Source organism: Dermacentor silvarum, chromosome 7, assembly GCF_013339745.2.
Source record: "Dermacentor silvarum isolate Dsil-2018 chromosome 7, BIME_Dsil_1.4, whole genome shotgun sequence".
Classification (NCBI taxonomy): domain Eukaryota; kingdom Metazoa; phylum Arthropoda; class Arachnida; order Ixodida; family Ixodidae; genus Dermacentor; species Dermacentor silvarum.
The window spans coordinates 29176050-29196439 of record NC_051160.1 but is presented as its reverse complement, the minus strand read 5'-3'; the positions used below and the strand labels follow the sequence as shown (position 1 = coordinate 29196439).

At 47.8% G+C, this 20390-nt stretch overlaps 1 protein-coding gene across 1 annotated transcript in view; it reads left to right on the top strand.

Moving 5' to 3' along the window:
- The window catches only part of LOC119457836 (ninein-like protein), a 486287-nt gene that overhangs the window by 369285 nt on the left and 96612 nt on the right, over window positions 1–20390 (top strand). The window contains 1 exon segment of the mRNA XM_049671015.1: window positions 17309–17381. Coding sequence (XP_049526972.1) covers window positions 17309–17381 — 73 coding nt within the window.

Here is a 20390-nt window from a genome sequence, read left to right as displayed (position 1 = left end):
AAAAAGGAGAAAAAGATGCCTATAAGATAAGCATATGCGTGGTATATAGCGTATGTAAGTCGGTAATAAGACTCGTATGGTAATCGTATTCTGTGCTCTGCTTCTAACTTCTCCCGGTAAATTTGTGTTCTGATTCGCCCCTGGAAAGTCTATAATTTGTGAATTTACGCAAAGTTACACTCGATAGATCGTGTTGAATCAGTTTGCGCTGGAGTAGTAGTTGTTGTTTTAGTTTTTACGTACCAGTTGTCCGTAGCATGCCTCTGTATTAGTTATCGTTACAAGTACATCGTATGGAGAAAAAAAAAAGGTTTACGTAGTACAAAAAAAAAAAAACCTACAGGGGGCGGTTAGCTTGCATATATTTATTTTCGTTAGGTTACGTTAGGTGGAGATGTAACGTGAGCTCGATTCGGCACTTGGGCACTTAGGTAAGGTTAGGTGGAATATCGATTCTGCACGCTCAGCACGCGCTTATCGACGCCCGCCTGCCACGTCGCGAACAAACATTCATTCAACTGCCGAAGCAGTTCGTGCGGTTGTTCAGAACTGCTTCGTCATCGTGTTCGCGAGCGTCCTCGAACGAACGGCTTTTGTGCCCCTGCTTTAGTTCACTCTTATGTCAGACGTTCACGCCGTTTGCTTTCTTTTTTTTTTCTTTTTGTTTTTGTCCAGCTTAGCAATATCTCTCTCGTCTTTTCTGTTGGTTTGTTTGTCTCGCTCGACTATCTCGTTTGCCTCGTTTAAAGCCTCTTTGCGCAAGGCAAAGAAGATGCGTGCGTCTGCTGTTCTTTGGAACGCCGCGTTTGTGTTCCGCGCGAAGAGCTGCTCGGAAACGAAGCTGTTGTTCCCCCCCCCCCCCCCCCCTTTTTTTTTTTTTTTTGACTCCAGGTCCGTGTAAACACGCGATCCCAGTTCCTCCTTGATTTTATGAAGTGTCTTGACACTTTTCATTCTCTTTTCGTTGCCCTCTTCCTCCGCACTTGACATCTACTTTTTGTTCTTTGTTTATTCTCTGGCGTCTAGTACCATCGCAGTTTTGCATCCACCTTTTTTTTTTCTTTGTTTCTAACGCTGCCATATTTGCTCATTCTGTCTGCGTTTGCTGTCCAAGCACATTTTGCGTAGTACCGGTACGTCGTTTGCTGTTGTGGTGCGTACGTGGGCAAAATTCTTGTCGCCTCACGAAGGAGGACGTGAAAATTGTAAAGAGAACCCAACTTCAGCCCGACAAGCGTTTATTATACCCCCCCCCCCCTCCCCTCGTCTTTTTCTCCCCCATAAATAACAAAAAAGGCGGCCGTTATTGGTTTGTTATCACTCCGCATATTGTTTTCGACATTTAGTGTTTGTGTTTTGTGTTTATGGCCTTTGTGTTTTGTGACATGACGTATACCTCTGTCTTCTTTATTCTTGTTTTCTTGACGGGGCTCTCTCAGCTAACAGCCATTTCAAATCTCAAGCCTCGCTTTTTCGATTCCCGTGTCTCGCGTCGATGCAATTTTCATATCGGCTTGTTCGCGCCGCCATCTTTGCCTTCAATTCGTTGGGAGTCCGAGCATGGTTCGTCTGCAGTCGAAACTCGTCGTCTGCTCTTTTTTTTTTCCGATGTACGACGGTGTCGTCTGCTACTCACTGCTCGCGCCCACCCTCCGTGCCTGGCATGCGTTGACAGCGAGGCTCGGGTCACCGGAAGTTTTGCTGATGCTCTTACTTCCGCCCGTCTGCACCCCCGCGCGCACGTTCTTTGTTTTGTTTGTTGTTTTGTTTTTGTATAGTGCTCATTCTCGGGTCTTCTTTACCGCGCCGCTTTATTCTTTTTTTTTTTCTGTTTCGTTCTCTTCGTACTTCGTTTGCCCGTGTTGTTCGTCTGCTCCGAGTTTCTCGTGCGCTTTCTCGTTTGTCGCGCGGCCTCGCGCGATTCGTGATGCAGTTGTGGCTGACGCTGTCATCGCTGTTTTCTCGGCTCTTTTATCGCCGACGAATTCGTACCTTTAGTTATTTTTCTTTTCTCTCTCTTCTTTCTTATTGTCACGCTAGTCATTCCTCTCTCTCTCTCTCTCTCTCTCTGTGTGTGCTTTGGTGTTTCTTTCATTTTCCCTTACAACGTGGCCAACTTCTTTGCACCATATTTGTACCTCGAAAGCGTGTACACAAAATGAAGGAAGAGGTCAAGAAACTTGGCAACTAAGTACAGGGTAATTGAAAGTGTTAGTAGACAAGCAGGAGTCACACACACACACACATACAAAAAAAGAAAGTGAGAGAAACAGATACTATAAATTGGATGCAAAGGACGGAAGCAAAGAAGACTATGGAGGTTTGCAAAAATGGCGAAAAAATAAATCAGGAAGGGAAATCTGTAGGATAACGCAAAGGGGAGTGCCTTTCTATTTGAGACTCGAGCTGATTGCCTAAGGACAAAAACATACCGGAGCAAGTATTCGGAACAGGATCGGGTACCTTTTACTTGCAACAAAAAAACCAGGTACAACTCGGCACATCCTAATGGAATGAGAAGGTATTCACCCAACGTGACCCGTAAATAACGTGCACCTCCCCGAAACGCTGAAATTTAGAGTGGATGGAAGCATTAACCGGTCAGCTGTAGAGATAAGGAAATACACGTTTAGAGTACTGGTGAAAAAAAAAAAAAAAGGCAGGGCAGTGATTGATTTGACTGAATCCGTTACAGGCGCGGTACTGGGTAAATATAGAAGATTTAAGGCAGAGAAAGAAGATTAAGGAGATGTAGACAAAATTATAGAACCATAAACATGTATAGTATACCTGATTATAGCTGAAGCAGGTTAGGTGACCATTTGTCACCGCCCCGTTTCGAAGGGAATGTCAAAAAATAGTCAGCATTAACGTAATTATTTCTTTTTTTTTCCTTTTTTTACTGATAATCATTCAAGTAGACCGAAGTAGAGATCATTAAGAGATAATAATGCGAGATGGTCAAGGTTATAGTCCCCACGCTGTGTCTGATTCCGGGTGCGAGAACTATTAACCGTTGTTCTGTCTTAAAACGAGTGTTCGTTGCCGTCACCTTCTTATCGCCGTGGTCGTCGTCGTTGTCGTGACGTCATCGCCTCGTCGTCGTCGACTTGGTCGTAATCGTCTATTCGTTTTCTTTTCGTAGTCGTGGTCGTCTACTTGTCGTATCGTCCTCCTGTTATATCATCGTGTGTTCACGTCGATCCGTCATGGTTATCGCAGCCGTGGTTTTGTCCAGGAGCACCTAACTGTAAGGCTAGTTGGTTTGACATGTTGACCGGAAAACTAAGCGCGAATAAATTTGTCGAGGTTTTGTTGAACTTCTCGCCTTTCGCCGTCGTTATCGCCGTGGTCGCGTGGTTGTCGCTGTGCCGGTTGCTGCTGTTTCCTCGTGACACCTTTAAGAGTTTCCTCTAAGTGAATCTCTAGAATCCATGCTTCGCTTGTCTCGCGTCTTTCACGGCGCACGTTCCACCGGGAAACGTTGTTTGCAAACGGTGTTTCAACTCGGTGTTTCCTATAGCTCCTGAAAGCGGCCATCCCGAGAGTTAGTCGTCGGCTCGAGTTTGCGAGCTTTTTCGAGCACTTTTCTTCGACTTTACCGCGATCAAGCTCGACCACATCCATACGCTGTTATAGACATGCATCTGCAGGCACTTAGGTTCTATTGCGGTCAAAGCATGAAAGGAAGATGGAGAGAGAGAGAGAGAGAAAAGAAGAGAGAACAGCCGTACGTAGAAAGAGACCGAAGAGAAAGCAAAGACCCGTTCTGCCGGGAAGTTATATAGAGCGTCGACCAGCGCCCGCCTCTGCGGCATCGATCGAGTCGAGGTTTTGAGGTCGCGTACCGCCGCGCGCGCGCGCTATAGCGATCCGGCTGCGATTTTATTTGCTCGTGACTTTTCGTTTCGTTTTTCCTTCACCCCTCTCCCTCCTTCGCAACCCAGCCTTACTTTAAGTCTTCTTTGTGTTCATTTCAGTGCACTTCCCATTTCAAAAAAAATCTTTTTTTTTCTCCCCCCCCCCGCTCCAATTTCTTCCCCATGAGGGAATAGGGATGAAACAAAGGGGAAATTCCAGGATCGGGTTGTACTCCTGTCCCCCCTGCTCCCTACAGTGCGGCGAAAGCATATAGCGTGATCGCCGATTCGGAAACAATACGAAGTGCCCCTACATTGTCCGCCTGTAATCGTTGTTCGCGCGACGATCGACGGCGACTGATTGAGAAAGCTTCACGGAAAAGCTTCATTGTGGAATTAGGGACGCACATTGGGCGAGCCTTCCTCTTTCCTCGCGCTCTGGAACACGCAGCCGCCGCTTCCCGTTGCCGGGTGGCGGGACACACGAGCCCTGCAGCGTTCTTTGCACTGCACGGAAGTTGTGAGACAGAGTATACATATACTCCGCCCCACAAGCGCCGTACGTATACGCTGCAGCCAAGGCTTTTTCGCTAATTCCGTGCTGCGCAACTAAGGCTACGAGGCTCGTGTTAGGCATTCGGTTACGAGATCCGGTTGCGCGTTCTGAAGAAGCGAGTAGCGGGCTCGTCTTCTGTGCGGCACTAATCCTTCCGTGAAGCTTTTTTTTTTTTTTTTTCCCCATTCAGTCGGCGACGCTCGCAGGGAGACCGGAGACGGACAGTGGATGAGCGCTTCTTCTGGTGATGTACACCGTAAGATAATTTACACCCTTAAATGTGTATAAGGGTGTAAATCCGCCTATAACTTACAGCCCTACACTCAAAAAGGGTGTATGTGTGTGAGTTACACACTGATTTACAAGTTATTCACTTTTAAGAGCGTAAGGGTCACATCCTTGTGCACTTTTAACGATGTAAGGGTGTAAGTTGTCGAGAAATTCACATGCCTATTCGCTTTTAAGTGTGTAAAGGCTCGAGTTACTTACACCTTTATTCACTTTTAAAGATGTAAGGGTGTACATCCTTGTTCACTTTCAATGGCGTATGAGTGTAAGTAGTAGACCAATTAACATGCCTATTCGCTTTTAAGGGTGTAAGGGTGTACCCATTTACATCCTTTGACTCCTAACGGTATAAATAATTTTTTACAGCGTATTCTGACTTGGCTGGAGCAGCCCGTAGCCTTCACTTCACTGCACGGAGTGAGACGGAGTTATAGCTTATATAAAAGGATCTTATGTGTAAGCATTCCAGCCGCCGCTGGGCTCCGTCCCGCGATTTTGAACCCTTCTGCGGGGTCCGCGCTCGCATTCGGTGGTCGAGGATATTTCGCTATTTTCTGGAGACGCTCGAGTCGCCCGGGAATTGTGAGACGAAGACGACGACGTCGTTTTAGCGGAACGAGGCACGCCTGCCTAGCTCAGGTTTCGTTTCGTTTAAAAGTGGTTGTTTTGCACTCGAGGGCGGTTGTTAAAGGTTCTTTCTTTTTTTTTTCTGAGCCGGGACCAGCGGTGATTTGTGTGTTCTGTCCTTAACAAGAGCTCACAATTCCCGCTGGACTGCCGGAGCCTTTAGGAAAAGAATTCCCAGTGCGTTATAAACTGGAGGGCGCGTTTCAAATATCTGTTGTCCCCGGGAAAATAACGAAAAGAGAGTTGTATGGTTATGCTGAGTACGTTTTCTCTTTTTTTAAAGTTTGCTGTGCGCGTTGGGTTCTCAGAAAGGAAACGCCGCAGAGTTATTCGAGACGTTGTTTTGAACGCATCGCTCGGCGATCAGTGGCCACTATTTACTGTACAGTACAGAGCTATTCCCGGCAGAAATCTGCTACGAACGTTTTCTTTCTTTTTAGGATACTCGTATGCATAACTTGAGTGCTTTGTTTTCATTTTAGAAACAGCGGTCTTTGTATGTTGCTGACTTAGTTGAAGTAAGTGGTTGGCGCGAAAATGGAAAGTTCGACGTATCACGTGGTTACATCCCGTTATTCAAAACCAGAAGAACGCTTGTGTCGTCTGCTCTCGCAGCTAGAACAAGCGTGTGCAGCACTCCTGATTACTCTTTCTTTTTTTTTTTTGAAAGAGCAACGTCATTGTACCCAGTTTTATGGCGGCAAGACGTCATGAAATTTCGCTCTGCGTTCATGACGTCACGACAACGTCTGCGAGCCGAGTCCAGCGTTTTGAGAGCGCTTTTAATATGTAAGAATATGCAGGGGCCCCACCGAGTTGGAATCTATATACAGCGGAGCTTTGTGGGAGTGCAAAAGGAGTCGAAAAACGAGTTCGTGTTTATTGAATTACCCGCACGAAGTTACACGGAAGGCTTTATTCCGGCATTGTAGAGAGGATAATGCAATGCCGCTGCCGCGGAGGCGCGGAGGCGAGCGACATCTGGTAGTAGTGCAAGGAACCCAGCGGCGCGCGCGGCGCTCGTCCTCCGCTGTGATTGGTTGGCCTATTCGGCATCTTAACGGCTTCGCCTCAGCACCCACGGTCACGAAACCCGGCGAGGTTCGAAAAGAGAGTTAATATATCTACCAGCGTATAAAAATCTTCATATACGTGCCTATGTACCACCCTCGTACTGGCGATAAGCGTGAGGTTGGGCTTGTATAATTCAAAATATACATCAATACCCATTTATTGCTGTAGTGCCCAAACAGAGCTCCATGTTAGAGAAAAGTAAAGCAACTTATTCACCTCTGCTTCTATCCACGGAAAAAAACATTTGTGCAAAGAACAAATCACTTTTGAGTGTTATGTCTAAAGCAACTTCATTAGTATAATAAATAATCATTAGTAATTGTTTTATGAAGTGTCTACAACTTAATCTTCTAGGGTTAATTTTCTTACAGAAGAGTCGATTTCATCTCTATTTGGTTTACGATTTTGAGATAGCAGACTCTTCAGCATCGCATTTTTTTTTTTCATGCGATCGCGGATAACAAAGAACGGTACAAAGGGAATCCACTGAAAAACGCCTTCGTCTCGCAATTCGCGAACCCGAAGAGAGAGCGAAGCTTTCAGAGTTATGCCGCCGGCAGAATTTCTTTTGACCTCCACGCCTTGCACTGTCGGCAGATCGCTTCGGTGAGCGACCGACCGACCGACCGACCCCAAAGCTGCAGGAGCGGCGGGGGTCTCCGGTTTCTCGCTGACTCCGCCGTCTCCGTCGCGCGCACGCTCTTGAGCGTGGCACCACTCTGTCGGGAAAAGACCCCACGCGCAACTCTGCCCCCCCCCCCCTCCCCCTCCCTCCTACAACCTTCTTGCTGCAACGATGTATGCATCTTCTGTAGTTCGCGCGACAGTGCACGCCTGCACTCCTCCCATAAGACTGCGCGGCGTTTCACTTGGTTGGCGCGGCGTATTTGATTTGCTCAGCGTCTGCTCGGTCTGATGCCCTTTTCGCGGCTCGCAGCGTCTGGCGACGCGACGAGCTCGGTTGGGTAAGATGCAGCTTAGGAAACTTGGACTCCCAGCCTCTTCTTCGTCATCTCACCTCCTATACCCTTAGCACCGCCCCTCCACCCCTCCCCCTCTTTCGACTTTCCTACGTGCAGCTAGATGGTGTCGTTCCTGAAGAAGCATGTCGAGGCCGTGTAGTGCAAGGGGGGGGGGGGGGGGGGGGCGTGAGCGTGCACCAATTATGGTATATAGTACGAAACTAGCCTAGTGACTATAGTACGACTCGTGGCTCGCGTGTTTCGTTTTGTATCCTGTTAGAGAGGCAGACGCTTCGTCTGTAAAATAAGATAAATACACTGGGAGCAGACGAGACGCCTGTTCTTTTCTTTCAATTCGTCTGCAAGAAGAGTGTGCGGGAGCGCGGAACTCTGTCGTTTGTTCTCGTGCGGTTCTCGGTTTGTCGGGCGCTTCCTTTTGTTTGTACCTCACTACTGTTTCGACCATGGTCTCTTTCAACACCCATGCTCTCCCTCCACCTCCTATAGCCTACTTTCGCGGTTTTCCCTGCTGCTCTCTCGGGTTTTCGACCGAGAGAGCAGCAGTGTAGAGCTGTGTAGAGGAGCAGACAAATACAAGAAGAGCAGACGACACGTCTGTTATCTTTGCATCCGTCTGCAAAAAAAAAAAAAAAAAAAAAAAAAGACAAGAATGCAGGAGCAGAAGTGTATCGTCTGTTCTTGTATTTCCCTTAAGTTCGTCGTGCGCTTCGTTTTGTTTCGGCGTCAGTACACGCTATTTTGACGACGACCTCCCCCAGCCCCGTCTGTTTCCACACCCTGGCCTACTGTAGTAGTTTTCCCTGCTGTTTTTATCTGGTTTGCAAGACTATCGCGCTTGCGACGTCTAAATATACCGACCTTTCGCTTATGTGAAGACGCCGCGCGTTCCTGCCTGCTCCTATGGAGCTTCCCTCCGTTGGCAACTATTTTGCCCGCTCAAGTCCCCTCCGCATGCCTTTGTCTTGTGCAGTGGAATTCTACGTATGCTGCCATCGGATCGTAACGGCCCGCTGGGCACCAGGCCGAGCCAAGACCGTGTTCCTAAAAAAAGACAGCGCAACTCTTCGAAGGCTACCGCGTGGGGTGATGCGCTCCGTTCGGCGCTAAACAAAATATAGTGCCTTATTCGGCACGTTGCTTTCTCTGAGCTTAACACTATTTCTATGAGCGCTTCCAATATGTAACTATAGTGCTACTGGTATGGAGCCTCTGTACGCCTGTTGTAGACTGTCCTCTGATTCGCTTTGTTTCGTTATAGGTAGGGCGCCTCGGCGCTGGTCATCTAGGCACCCTAGTTATAGGGCCCGCATTGCGCCTCTCGACCCATGGAACTGTGGTTAGCGATGACGCCGTATATACGGGCTTACACGTTTGCACGACATTGTTGCGACATTCGGACAAAAGCGTCCATTTCCGTCCCTCCTTTAGCCACGTCTGCAGCGTGTCGCACGTAGAGCGTGGAGGTCTTTTTGTTTCGCCGTACAAAAGAGTACCTCCTCTTTCCTAGAGCCCAATTGCGCAATTGCGGAAAGCTGTCTCAAACAGCGGTCGGGTTTCTTCGAGGCCGGCTTTGTGTCGATTGCTACACTGGGAGCTAGCTACACGTTCGTTAACGAACGTGCAAATACGGAAGCGCAAAATTGGGTAATGTCTGGCAAAGTGAAGGAGCAACGGTTGGGGTATCGTGTGCGGAAATGATGAGGTTGTGAGTCACAGGTTGACTGACTGCTTCACTGTTCCAATGAAAAGTAATGACGATGCCACATCCACTGAGAGACAGAGTCATTGACACTTGGTAGCCCGGTACATAGAAGTAATGAATTAATGGATTAATAATAGGTAAATAATGTGTTGCGCAGTTACGAAGAGCTGTCCAATACATCATCGAGGTTTCTACGAGGCCAGTTTTCTGCGTTGCCCTACATGCAAACTAGTATCTGAAGTTTGCGTAGGATAACCAGGTTCTCGCGTGGCTGTTTACGGCCATTACCATATTCATCCATTAGCTCGCCAAGGCTTCTAAGAGGGCGATTCATAAATATGCCTCCAAGCCCACTATACTTTGCCAATGGTACTGCAAACATTTTGAACTCTTTATCGTTAATGCACTGATGTGTAAGCTACAGAAAGTCACTTGCTTCACCTTCCTATCTCTTTTCGCTCCAGAGTAATCGAGCAATCCATGGCTTAGTGCGGTGACGTCTGGTTGAAACAGCGGGCTCTAATTGAATTTCTGACTGCGGAAGGTTGTGACGTGTGTGGAGATTTGAAAGAAGAACTCCGTGCGTACGCCCTATTGCACGCTTACGAAACGTTGCAGATGCACTTAAGTCTTCTTAAGTGCATTGAATGCGAAAGCATTGTGGGCGTGTCGACTATCTCGACGTCCGTACTGTTTCGACGTCCAATATGTCCCCTGGCATTGTCGCATTATGTCAACACTGGGTCAGGTGACCCTACAACTTAGTTTTCACTTGGTCACGTGACTATGTCACATGACGTGATCACTTGGTCGTGTGCTCGAATTGTGCCAAGTCAATTTTAGGAGTGGGCCAGGTCGGTTTTCATCGATATTGAAACGTGACGTCATCACTTGGTTACGTGGGTTTTGGTACCATCGGATGATAACGATGGACGGCGGATTTTCCGCAACCAAGCGTCCGCGTCAGCTTTTTAGAAGCCTCTGCTTGTGAATGCGACTGCTCGCTGTATACACGCACGGAAATCCCCCACGTTTCCGAAAAGTGCACATCCCGCTCATTTGCGACAAAAAAAAAAAAAAAACTTGCGTAATGACTTCCCGCCCTCTTGGTGTGGCAGGAATCTCCGTATTAATCGGCAAGGATTTTTTCCACAGCACGCCGCGTTGTCTGCACGCCTCCGAACACGCTATGGATGACGTTATCGCAAATGCGACGATAATTGTGTCGCCGTCCCCATCGCGCGTAATTTCTTTTTCCTTTTTTTTACATATAACATCGCTTCAAGTTTGTTCCGCACACGACATATATACGGTCCGCACAGCGCGATCAATGCGAAGTTGGTGTTTCCTAAAGCCATGTCCCTCTAATCTCGCTTAATGATTATATTTCATTTTGTTTGCAACGTTAATCGAACTCTATTCCTTAAGTGATTGTTTCAGGTGTGTTTTTCTTCTGCCCGTTCTTTTCTCCTAACATATATCTTACTTTTCATATACTTCATATAATCTGATATGCTACATTTTATATTTAGGCTACCCAATTCTTGGGAAGAATGCGCCGTACTTATGCGCTGCTGCGTATGTGTCCAGTCTTGCCTTAAACCCCTCTGAGTCGTTATGTGTCAAGGTGACATGAGGGGTATAGAAAATCCTTAAACGTATTCAAGTATGTGCCCTACTTATACGTCATCATCATCATCATCATCAGCCTATATTTATGTCCACTGCAGGACGAAGGCCTCTCCCTGCGATCTCTAATTAGCCCTGTCTTGCGCTGATTCCAACTTGCGCCTGCTAATTTCCTAACTTCATCACCCCACCTAGTTTTCTACCGTCCTCCACTGCGCTTCCCTTCTCTTGGTATCCAATCTGTAATTAACCCTAATGGTCCACCGGTTGTCCATCCTACGCATTACGTACATGGCCTGGCCAACTCCATTTTTCCCTCGTAATGTCAACTGGAATATCGGTTATATATATATATATATATATATATATCCTAGTAGACAGCGTATCAATGTACTAGCAGAGAGCTATACGAAGTAAGGATAGTAGTTTTATCGGCTGCATAAACTTGGACACATTCGCTTACTAACTTAATTAACAAGCATGGTGTCAGCGCGCCCAAGCGAACATGAATAGATCGCACTCGATGACCGCAGACAACCACTGTCAAAACGCTGGCGTGAGCAAGCGCGGTACTAGCAGCGAGCGAAGGTTCGTGGGGCCTATCGCTTCAACGGAAACCGAGCGGCGAAAGCACAGCGCATACAGACGTAAGAGCCGTGTGGAGATTGCTTTGAAGATACGGTTCGCGTGACAGCCCTCAACCGCGCAAAGTACTAGTACGCAGTTGCTGGCAGAGTAGAAGCCGCGCCCCCTCCCTCCCGCGCTGCCTTCCCGCTTTATATATACACAAGAAGAAAGGAAACCGAGGGGCCGATATTTAGTAGGCGTATCATAAGAGGCCAACAAAGACAGACACCAAGTCCACACGCACACGCACACACAGACACACTGGGGGCGAAATGCCGAAACACCCGTGTACTTAGATTTAGGTGCACGTTAAAGAACCCCAGGTGGTCCAAATTTCCGGAGTCTCCCACTACGGCGTGCCTCATAATCAGAACTGGTTTTGGCACGTAAAACCCCATAACCCCCCCCCCCCCCCAACACACACACACACACACACACACACACACACACACACACACACACACACACACACACACACACACACGCACGCACGCATGCACGCACGCACGCACACACGCACACACACACACGCACACGCACACACGCACACACACACACGTAATGCTAACGCATTTTTGTCGCATTTACCGCTGAATCGCCACTTTTCATTTTTATTTTCATTTACCTGCGGTCTCACTTCTGTCCGGCGAACGACGTCGTTTTAAAACACGGCGAACTGTACGCGAGATGTAACACCAAGTGTAACGCTCTCGCGCGCTCTTTGCGTATCCAGTGGTAGTTAATTAGTGTTGCTTCTAATATATGCGCATGAATATGTATGCGCCTTAATGAGGCGGTCACCGCACCACTCCCGTCGGAGACCGTTTGTTGTTGTGTTTACTTTGAACCGCGTTATTTTAAACCGTTATATCAGTGACGAGAAGAAAAAAAGCAGTAATGTAAATGATGTCAAGTGGCGCGTTCCGTTTAATCTCGGAGTATCGATTTAAGATCTCGGCATTAATTAATCCGCTGCTCGGGATAAGTGACACCGATAGAGATTAATTATTACTTATTTATTGACCGACGACTGATTTAAAAGCGGGACCGCTATTATCTACGGGAGTTTTCCGGCAGTAATTATCACCTTCAAATAGACAAATGTTCGGCTTATAATAAAGTTGTCGTACCCCCCCCCCCCCCCCCCGCTTCTCCTTTTTTTATTGTTATTTGTTTTTTTATTTATCGGCTGCTTTCTCAGTAATGATTTTCCAACGATGTACGAGCGGAATTCGTGAATTTTAGCGTCCGAAAATATTTTCCCTGTCCCAAAACATAGCCGGCTACTTTCATGGCTATAGCAGATGAATGTTTATTTTTGTGGTTTTTAGGAATTGTTACTGTCCTTAGGTCGCAATCTCTTCTCGTCATGACCTAAAGTACTGTGCAACAAGTTACGTGTGAATTCCTTTCCTCTTGAAAGCATTTTCGTTGTACCGACAACAATGCATTTCGGAAGCTTGACAGTCTTTTTATTGGACTCGAGTCAAGCCAATTTCTGTCAAGGCGACAGACAGACAACTTTATCTTTCCGGGGAACGTCACTACGGCGCTTCCGATAGCGTAGCAACTTTTGTCGTCGTATTTTGGGGACGTGGTTTTTCGGGATTCTCAAATTTGTAGAGTTTGTTTAGCTTGTTTGTGATACCAGCGAGTTACGCGATAAATAACGTTATGCCGCATTGCGTATCCTACTTTGACAAGTACCTCCGCGCCCTTAGTAGGAAGCTCTATCTGTGGGCCGACTGCGATTTTTATGTTCAAATACACGTGAAATGAAGAAATGTGGTCGATAAAAAACCGTTACACCCATTTTACCGAAGTTTCTTGCACTAAAGAGAGGAAGCTGAAGTCTGCTGACTGTTGCGAGCAGATTTTTGGCTCAATGGCCTCAAAAGCTTTACAAACATTGATAAAAATTGGCAACATCAGACAAAAAAAAAAAAAAAAAAGCTAAGGCTTCAAGTTGCGTAATCTAGAACTCTGTAGGAAAAGTTTAGTTCAGCAAACTGCATTTGTTAAGGATGAGAAGCGTAGAAATGTAATAGAGCTTACATGAAGTCATGGGAGCGTCTACGGGGCGCTTGACAAAGTTTCTACTACATCGGTGTAGTAGGGTATGTATTAATTTGTTCGCCTTACTGGTTGCACTAAATATTGATATTACTGCACTGTCACGCATGTCCTTTTTTTTTTCTTACGGAAAATGAATTGAATCACCCTCTCGAAGCACCCGCAGATTAATTATTGACTGCAGGTATTATTAGCTACGAAAATACTTTGTAATTGGTTACGGAACGCATTACGTCGATCGTCCCTGGCAAACTTGATAGTGCTCCTATCCTGAAGTGGTCGCGCGTGGCAATGCTCGTGCGAATTGTGCGAATTGAATCGAGCCACAGCTGATTGTCTCGTGACGGTTTCCTTGCCACCAGTGGAGAGAACTGGCAAAAAAAAAACGAAAAAAAAAAAAAAACGAACGGAGTATGCACTAACATGCACACCGTGAACTCAAGGGGATGAGAGATGAAGCGGAGGAAAAAAAAAACTGAAATCATCGACGATGACTTGTCAATGGAAGATAATTGCCGAATGTCTCGGCAATGCCTTTCGCTTTATTAAAGCAATGATACGATTGGAGGCCGCCGAGAGAATATTTATGTAGCGGCTGTTTCTTTCATAGCGTAATGCCGTAGAGTAGAGAGCCTGTTAAACCAGCACATCTGTAGGGCTAGTACACGTTGTAAAATTAATTTACGACCTTGACATTGATTAAGGGTGTGAATCGGTGTATTACCCATACCCTTACACAAAAATGGCGTAAGAGTGTCAGTTATAGACCGTTTTACATCCTTAATTCACTTTGAGGGGTGTAAATTAATTTACAGTGCACGTTGATATACGTATAAGCCCACTCGTCACGTGTGTGTTGTATCCAGCGGAGCGAGCGCTGGCGTGAATAGGCGACCTGTAAACCATCAGAGGCCGCCATAGAGGTTTCTACAATTAATGTATGAAACTATATCCCCCTGAGACCCGAACTAAACTACTGTGAGTTAATCGCTCTTCAAGGTGGTTTTTATTGTCTACTCCTATGGTACGAACTTGAAAAACAATTTTTTAAAATTTAAATACCACGGTTAGACGCCAAGAACTGCGTCTCCATGTACGTGAACCTCTCCTCATCTCCATGTTTGCTGTGGTAAAAACTGCATTTCATTGCGTAGAGGCAGATATGAAGACGGAACTACTTGTAATACGTGGTCATGTTGCTGGCGCATCCGGCATCTTGACGCAATCTCAGTGATTTCGGAACACACCTCAAGTTTGCTTTCGGCCGTCTGGGGCGACACAGAGGTCTAGATCAATTGGGTGTCGAATTTCTCGAAAGGGGACGACAAGAATATGAGTAAATCACTTCTTTATGGTTACACATGCACCGTATAGTACTTCATACCCACAATGAATATTTCGCGTAATCACTTCCGAGTGAACTTATCAATTTGGGGTTTTACGTGGCAAAAACCACCATCTGATTATGAGGCACGCCGTAGTGGGGGACTCTGTAGTAGTTTGGACCACCTGGGGTTTTTCAACGTGCACCTAAATCTAAGTACACGGTTTTTTTTTCGCCATTTCGCCCCCATCGAAATGCGGCCGCCGTGGCCGGGATTCGCGAGTGAAATTATAAAAAAATGAAGAAGGCAATGTGCAATGTATTGTACACGGGGTCTTATGAGGATATGGAGGCTGCAACGCTCTCTCGAGACAGCACGTGCGTCTCAAACAGCTATATGTACAATAGCTGGCGTTCGCCGCCAAACACGCCGTGGAACTCGATTTCGTGGGAGCCCGCGAATTTGCCTCGGCGCCTCTGTATCGATGGTGAAAAACCTTCCGCCAACCACCGACAACCAACGACTGACCATAATAAACGCGCGAAGGACCCAAAAAAGGCTATGTGCTTTTATAGTGTAGGGGAGTATACCTGATTAACATTACCCCCTCTACTACACCCTACATGAAATAGAAAGGGTTAAGGGCATAGGAGGAGGTCAAGGGCGAACACTGCGCGCAGGCGATCCCAAAATGTATAAAGTCATCGATCTTGTAATGGCTTTTTATCACACATGCTGTGCTACATCCTATTCCCACCCTAAGATTATTTTAAAGTCCCAGTTGAGGAGGGATTTTGCAGGAAGACAGTAAGAGAGGACAGTCTTTTTAATTTTGTCGCTTGCCTAATCTGAAGCGCACTTGTAGGCCATGAAGATGCCTCTACTTTGTAACTTTGCATTTCGTTTTCCACTGTCTTCTAGGATGGATGGATGCATCGTTACAATATAAGGCCCCGGGAACCGGTATAAATATGCGTAGAATACGATGATAGCTTGACAATCAGCGCGCAGCCCATCTCACATCGCGTTTGTAGATCCTGCGGCAGATAGCGCGATGAAATTCGCACACCGCGAGAGATTGGTATACCACTAATTTTATTCGCAGTACTGGTGGCGCGTAATCCGTAAACGCGGCGTGCGTCTGCATTTGTTGCCGTATACGTATTGAAGCACGTAGGTCATCATTCGGTATCCGCCTTCTTGTCGCTGCTGTGAATGAAATTTTGCTCAATGCATTTGTATTATTTCATTCGTTGTATTCGCAGCTTCGTCCTTTTCGTTGTACTTGTAACGATGCATTTTGTTTTTGTTTTTTTTTTTTTTTTTCATTTTTTGCCTTTCCTGAACAGATCATATGCCGTCACGCTCTTACATCACCGGCATCGGCCTCGTTCGGTGCCTATGGTGACAAGAAATAAATAGAATTCCAAGAAACCATTAAAAGATGTAGCCTCCAGCTCCATGTGACTGTATATTGTTACGATCCATAACATATTTAATTTTTGTTGTTTTCCTCTTTTATTCAGGACAACGGATGATAATAAGTTATGGGAAATGGAGCAGCCTTAGGCTGCCTTTCCGTGCCCTTAATCCTTTATAAATGCAGCTGCAGAGACTGTATTTTGTCCAGTAGCTGTATTTTTGTAATCACTCATAACACGTTTTCAATACTTTTTATTTCTTGGTTATCCGTCGTCATAGGCAAGAACGGAATAGAATCAGGGAAGAAAATCCTCACAGAAATGCATCCCTCAGGGGCGCTGTATTTTGTTACGAGCCGCGACGTTTTAATTACTTCCTCTGTTATCACCGCCTGTCTAAAGCGGCCAATCCCGATGATATAAGTACGCAGCCACGGCGCACCATGGCCAACGACAATGAGCGAAATGAATGGGGGGGGGGCACGATGTGGATCGCTACAAAATCTGACCGGAAACTTTTCTTCCCGACCGTATATATATATATATCTTTCACTTGTATAGAACGAATGTGCGCAGAGCCCCTCTCATTAAGCGCGAGTAAGCTCTCGTTAGAAGAACGAAATCCCAACCGAAACGTGAGGGTGGCCACTCACCGTTCTTTGATATCGCCGGCGCCAAGCAGGAGTTCACCCTGATTGGACGGAGAAGCCGCGTTGTGCCGTTCCTATTGAGCCGTCCTCGTCCGATTCCGCGATAATCCTTGGTGCGAGCTCTAACAATGGCACAGCGGCCAACCGAACAATGGCGAATAAACAAATAGAAATACAGAACTCGGTCACTCCGATGGCGAAGCGGTGAGGATGACGTTAAGTCCAGCACGACCCTCTTTGCCGAGTCACTGTTGAGCGTTCTGATCCACTCGCTGCGTGTCGGCTTCCGTTGCAACGATGAACAGCAACGTCGTCCACCACAGACACACACACACACACGGCGCTTAAGATTTGCCGCACAAATATAGCATTACGTGAGATGGTTCGGAGGTCAACGAGAGCCACACAAACACGCACACAAAATAAGGTACACGTAAAACAGAATCAGTGCCGACTGTTTTCTTATCTATTTCCTTCTTCCAAACTTGCGCAGATACGCCGAGAGTCAGGCGGTGGTGTCGTTCTGGGAGTCTCTGGGCCTTAGCGGCGGCGCCAGCATCCTGAAGGTGAGTACGAACGTCTCCCGATGTCACTCCCGAATCCCACGTCACGTCACCAGATCCGAGAACAACACGACGATGATGACGTTCCTCACTGGGCCCGCCGCTTCTCGTTTCCGACGAGAGAACGCGACTCTCCGCAAACTCCCGGTGTTCGGCTTTCTAAACGTGAACCGGCACGTACTGGCTCCTGCTTGCCTCGTCACTTGGTCCGTCTCACTTTAAAATAAAGAAGGGCGAGACCCCCCGAAAGAAGAAGACCTCCCGACACTGCTCTGCGAGCTCCTCACCACGGAGCTTCGCAGTTTCTTTTTTTTTTCTTTCTTTCTTTTTCTACAACGATACGCCGAGAGCCGATGCAGAATCCAGCAGCGGCGAATCAAGGAGGCAGCGGTATCCTTTTCTTGGTCGTCTCTTCGCTCCCGCGGTTAGAAGCCCGAGAAGTTCGCGAGGCGAGCGCAGGCTTGAACCCGGCGTGCACGACGTTGGAACGGCAAGACACACCCGCACTGTCTTCTTCGCGCGTATAACGCGAGTCAGCGTTACGATGACGACTACGACCCGGCGGCCGTTTGAGCGACCGACCGACCGGCCTCTCGACGTCGGGGTCCCACACGGAGGAGAGAGAACCGTGAATCACACGCGCGCACACATCGCACCGTCCGCGCCACACGCTCACTACTACGACGACGCAGGCACAGCTAGAGCGCGCGTGCGCTCCCGGCGGCAACGAGGCGGCGTTGCCTCCTGTCTCTCTCTCTTTTTATCTTCTTCTATCTTCCTTTTTTTTTTCTTTTTTTAGTACGACGTGAGGGGCCTGAGCCCGCTGCAGAGAACCCCCGAATGAACGCGGTGGTGGCGGGAGGAAAGAGAGAGATGGAGAGAGAGTGGAGGGAAGGGGGTGGCTCGTTGCGAGCAGTAACACTCTCCCGTTTCTCCTTTCCCGTTCAGTGGGAGCAAGGCCGGACGCTTGGAAGGAGAAAGGGGAGAGGAATGGTGAGATGGTGGCGTAACGGTCTGGCCGCATCCTTCCCGGGTCCCGGCTCCTTGCTTTCCTTCTTCCCCTGGATGGGGGGAGGCGTGGGGGAGGACAGGCGGCAGGATACTGTGCTAGGGATCCCTTCTGAGAGCCGCGTAAGGGGGTTGAGGAGGGGGTGTGCGATGGAGGCTACGACGGAGAGGAAGGAAGATTCGAAGGGAGACGCCCGGAGGGCGCACTCGGGAGAGGAAGAGGGCTGGGACGCAGGACGGAACCATTCCCGCCGCACGGGTAGAGGCGTCCGATACGGAGCTAGCGTTGCGCCGCGCTCTCTAGCGGGAGCGGGTTCTCTCCGCGTTTTTTATTGCGCTTCCCTTATAGTTGGGAAGGAAGGGATGCGGAGGGATTGGGAGAAGCTGCGCGCGCCCCGACACAGAGCAGAGGAGCATCGCCGCCGTTGCGTCGTCGGCTCGTCCGATGGCGCGATGGCAGCGCCGCCGCCGCCGCTTTGGTCGCGCGCCATCTTGAGACATCTTTTCGCTCCTCGCCTTCTCCCGGCCTCTACTATGGTCCCTACAATACATACCTCTACCGATTCTCTTCTTTCTTTCTCGCTTCCCCCCCACCGTCCCCCTCCCCCATGCGGACTGTTCTCGGCGTGGTGCTGAACCTCGTTTCACTTCTCGACTCCGAGGCCGTAGGAGTAGCGGGCTCGGAGGATACTTCCCTTTTTTTTCTCTCTACCGCCGTCCCTATTTTCGATTCCCCATTTTTCGCTCATCCCGGGAGTCGTTCTTTTCTTCGTGTCCGTGGTGGGAGATCGGTCTTCGTTCCCCAGCACGTGTCGTGTGTGTTTTACGTTTCCTTGTATGACGCTTTTCTATGAGTTTTTGTGTTCATGGGGGACGGTGGAAGCAGTGACAAACAAGGAACGACGGTGGCTTTGGGAGAAGCCAGAGGGCATTTTAGGCCTCATCCTACGCTCGTCCTCTAAGGAGCATGTGTCCTTGCGCCGTAAGGACACTCACACCATTGGTGTGGAGGCAAAGTTATTTGGCGAGGTGTGCGTTTGCTGAATAGAGATGGGCAGCACCCACATGTTATGACCTAAAGAAGAGAGCTTTTGATCCCACTGTGCGCAAACAGATTCGGGAAATAGGGAAATATTTTTTTAATGCCGAGAGGACGGTCGCCAAAGGAACGCCGATGCGGGAGATTCACTGCAGTATCCGCTTAAGTTCTTTTTCTTTTATCTTGAAGGTACGCTTGTTTTCCGTTCGTTGACCTCCCCGATGCCGCAGCGTAATGCTCGGATTCCAAAAATACTTGACAGGATAGAAGACCGAAAGTAACAAGAAAGGCAGACAGAAGCCACCTAACGACACAAAACCGCTTTCCTTCGTTCATATGTAGGAACCAGCGCTGCCCGAAAAGTGGATGGTGAAAGGCGCAACTCGTGTCACCACATATATCTCGTGTTTTGAAGGTCCTACCATGGTCTATTGGCACTTGCATTCTCTTCTCGTTTCTTTCTTTTTTTTTTTCTGTCGATTTTGTTCAGTCCTCTGCTGCGTCTTCGGAATTGATTCGCCCGACCCTTCTCAAGTATATAATTCCTCACGCAAGTTTTTTTTTTTATCCTTTCTGCGTTTCAACGGGCGCAAAGACGACCTTCTCTTATTTTTTTTTTTTAAGATACGCGTGTCTTCTATAAATTCCTTCACCTTGCTTTCGTTCTTTCCTTGTTTTTTCCTCCTGGCTTCTTGTTTTCCCTGTCGCTCGCCTTGCTTTTAGTTTCTTTATTATTCTGAGTTCTGTCCTTGCCCTGTAGAGCGGAATACTTTCTTTCCCCCTTATATTTTCTCGTATTTCTAGATCCTCACCGATTGCCCTTGGCGAAATCTCAATGAAAGCCACTATACTTTTTCCCCCTGGAGATTAGGGAAGAAAGGGCGACTCAGCGTCTCGATTCCTTCCTTCCCGAACCCTCCTTCCTGCCTTTAACCCCTCTTTGCAGACCGTAGTTTTTTGCACCT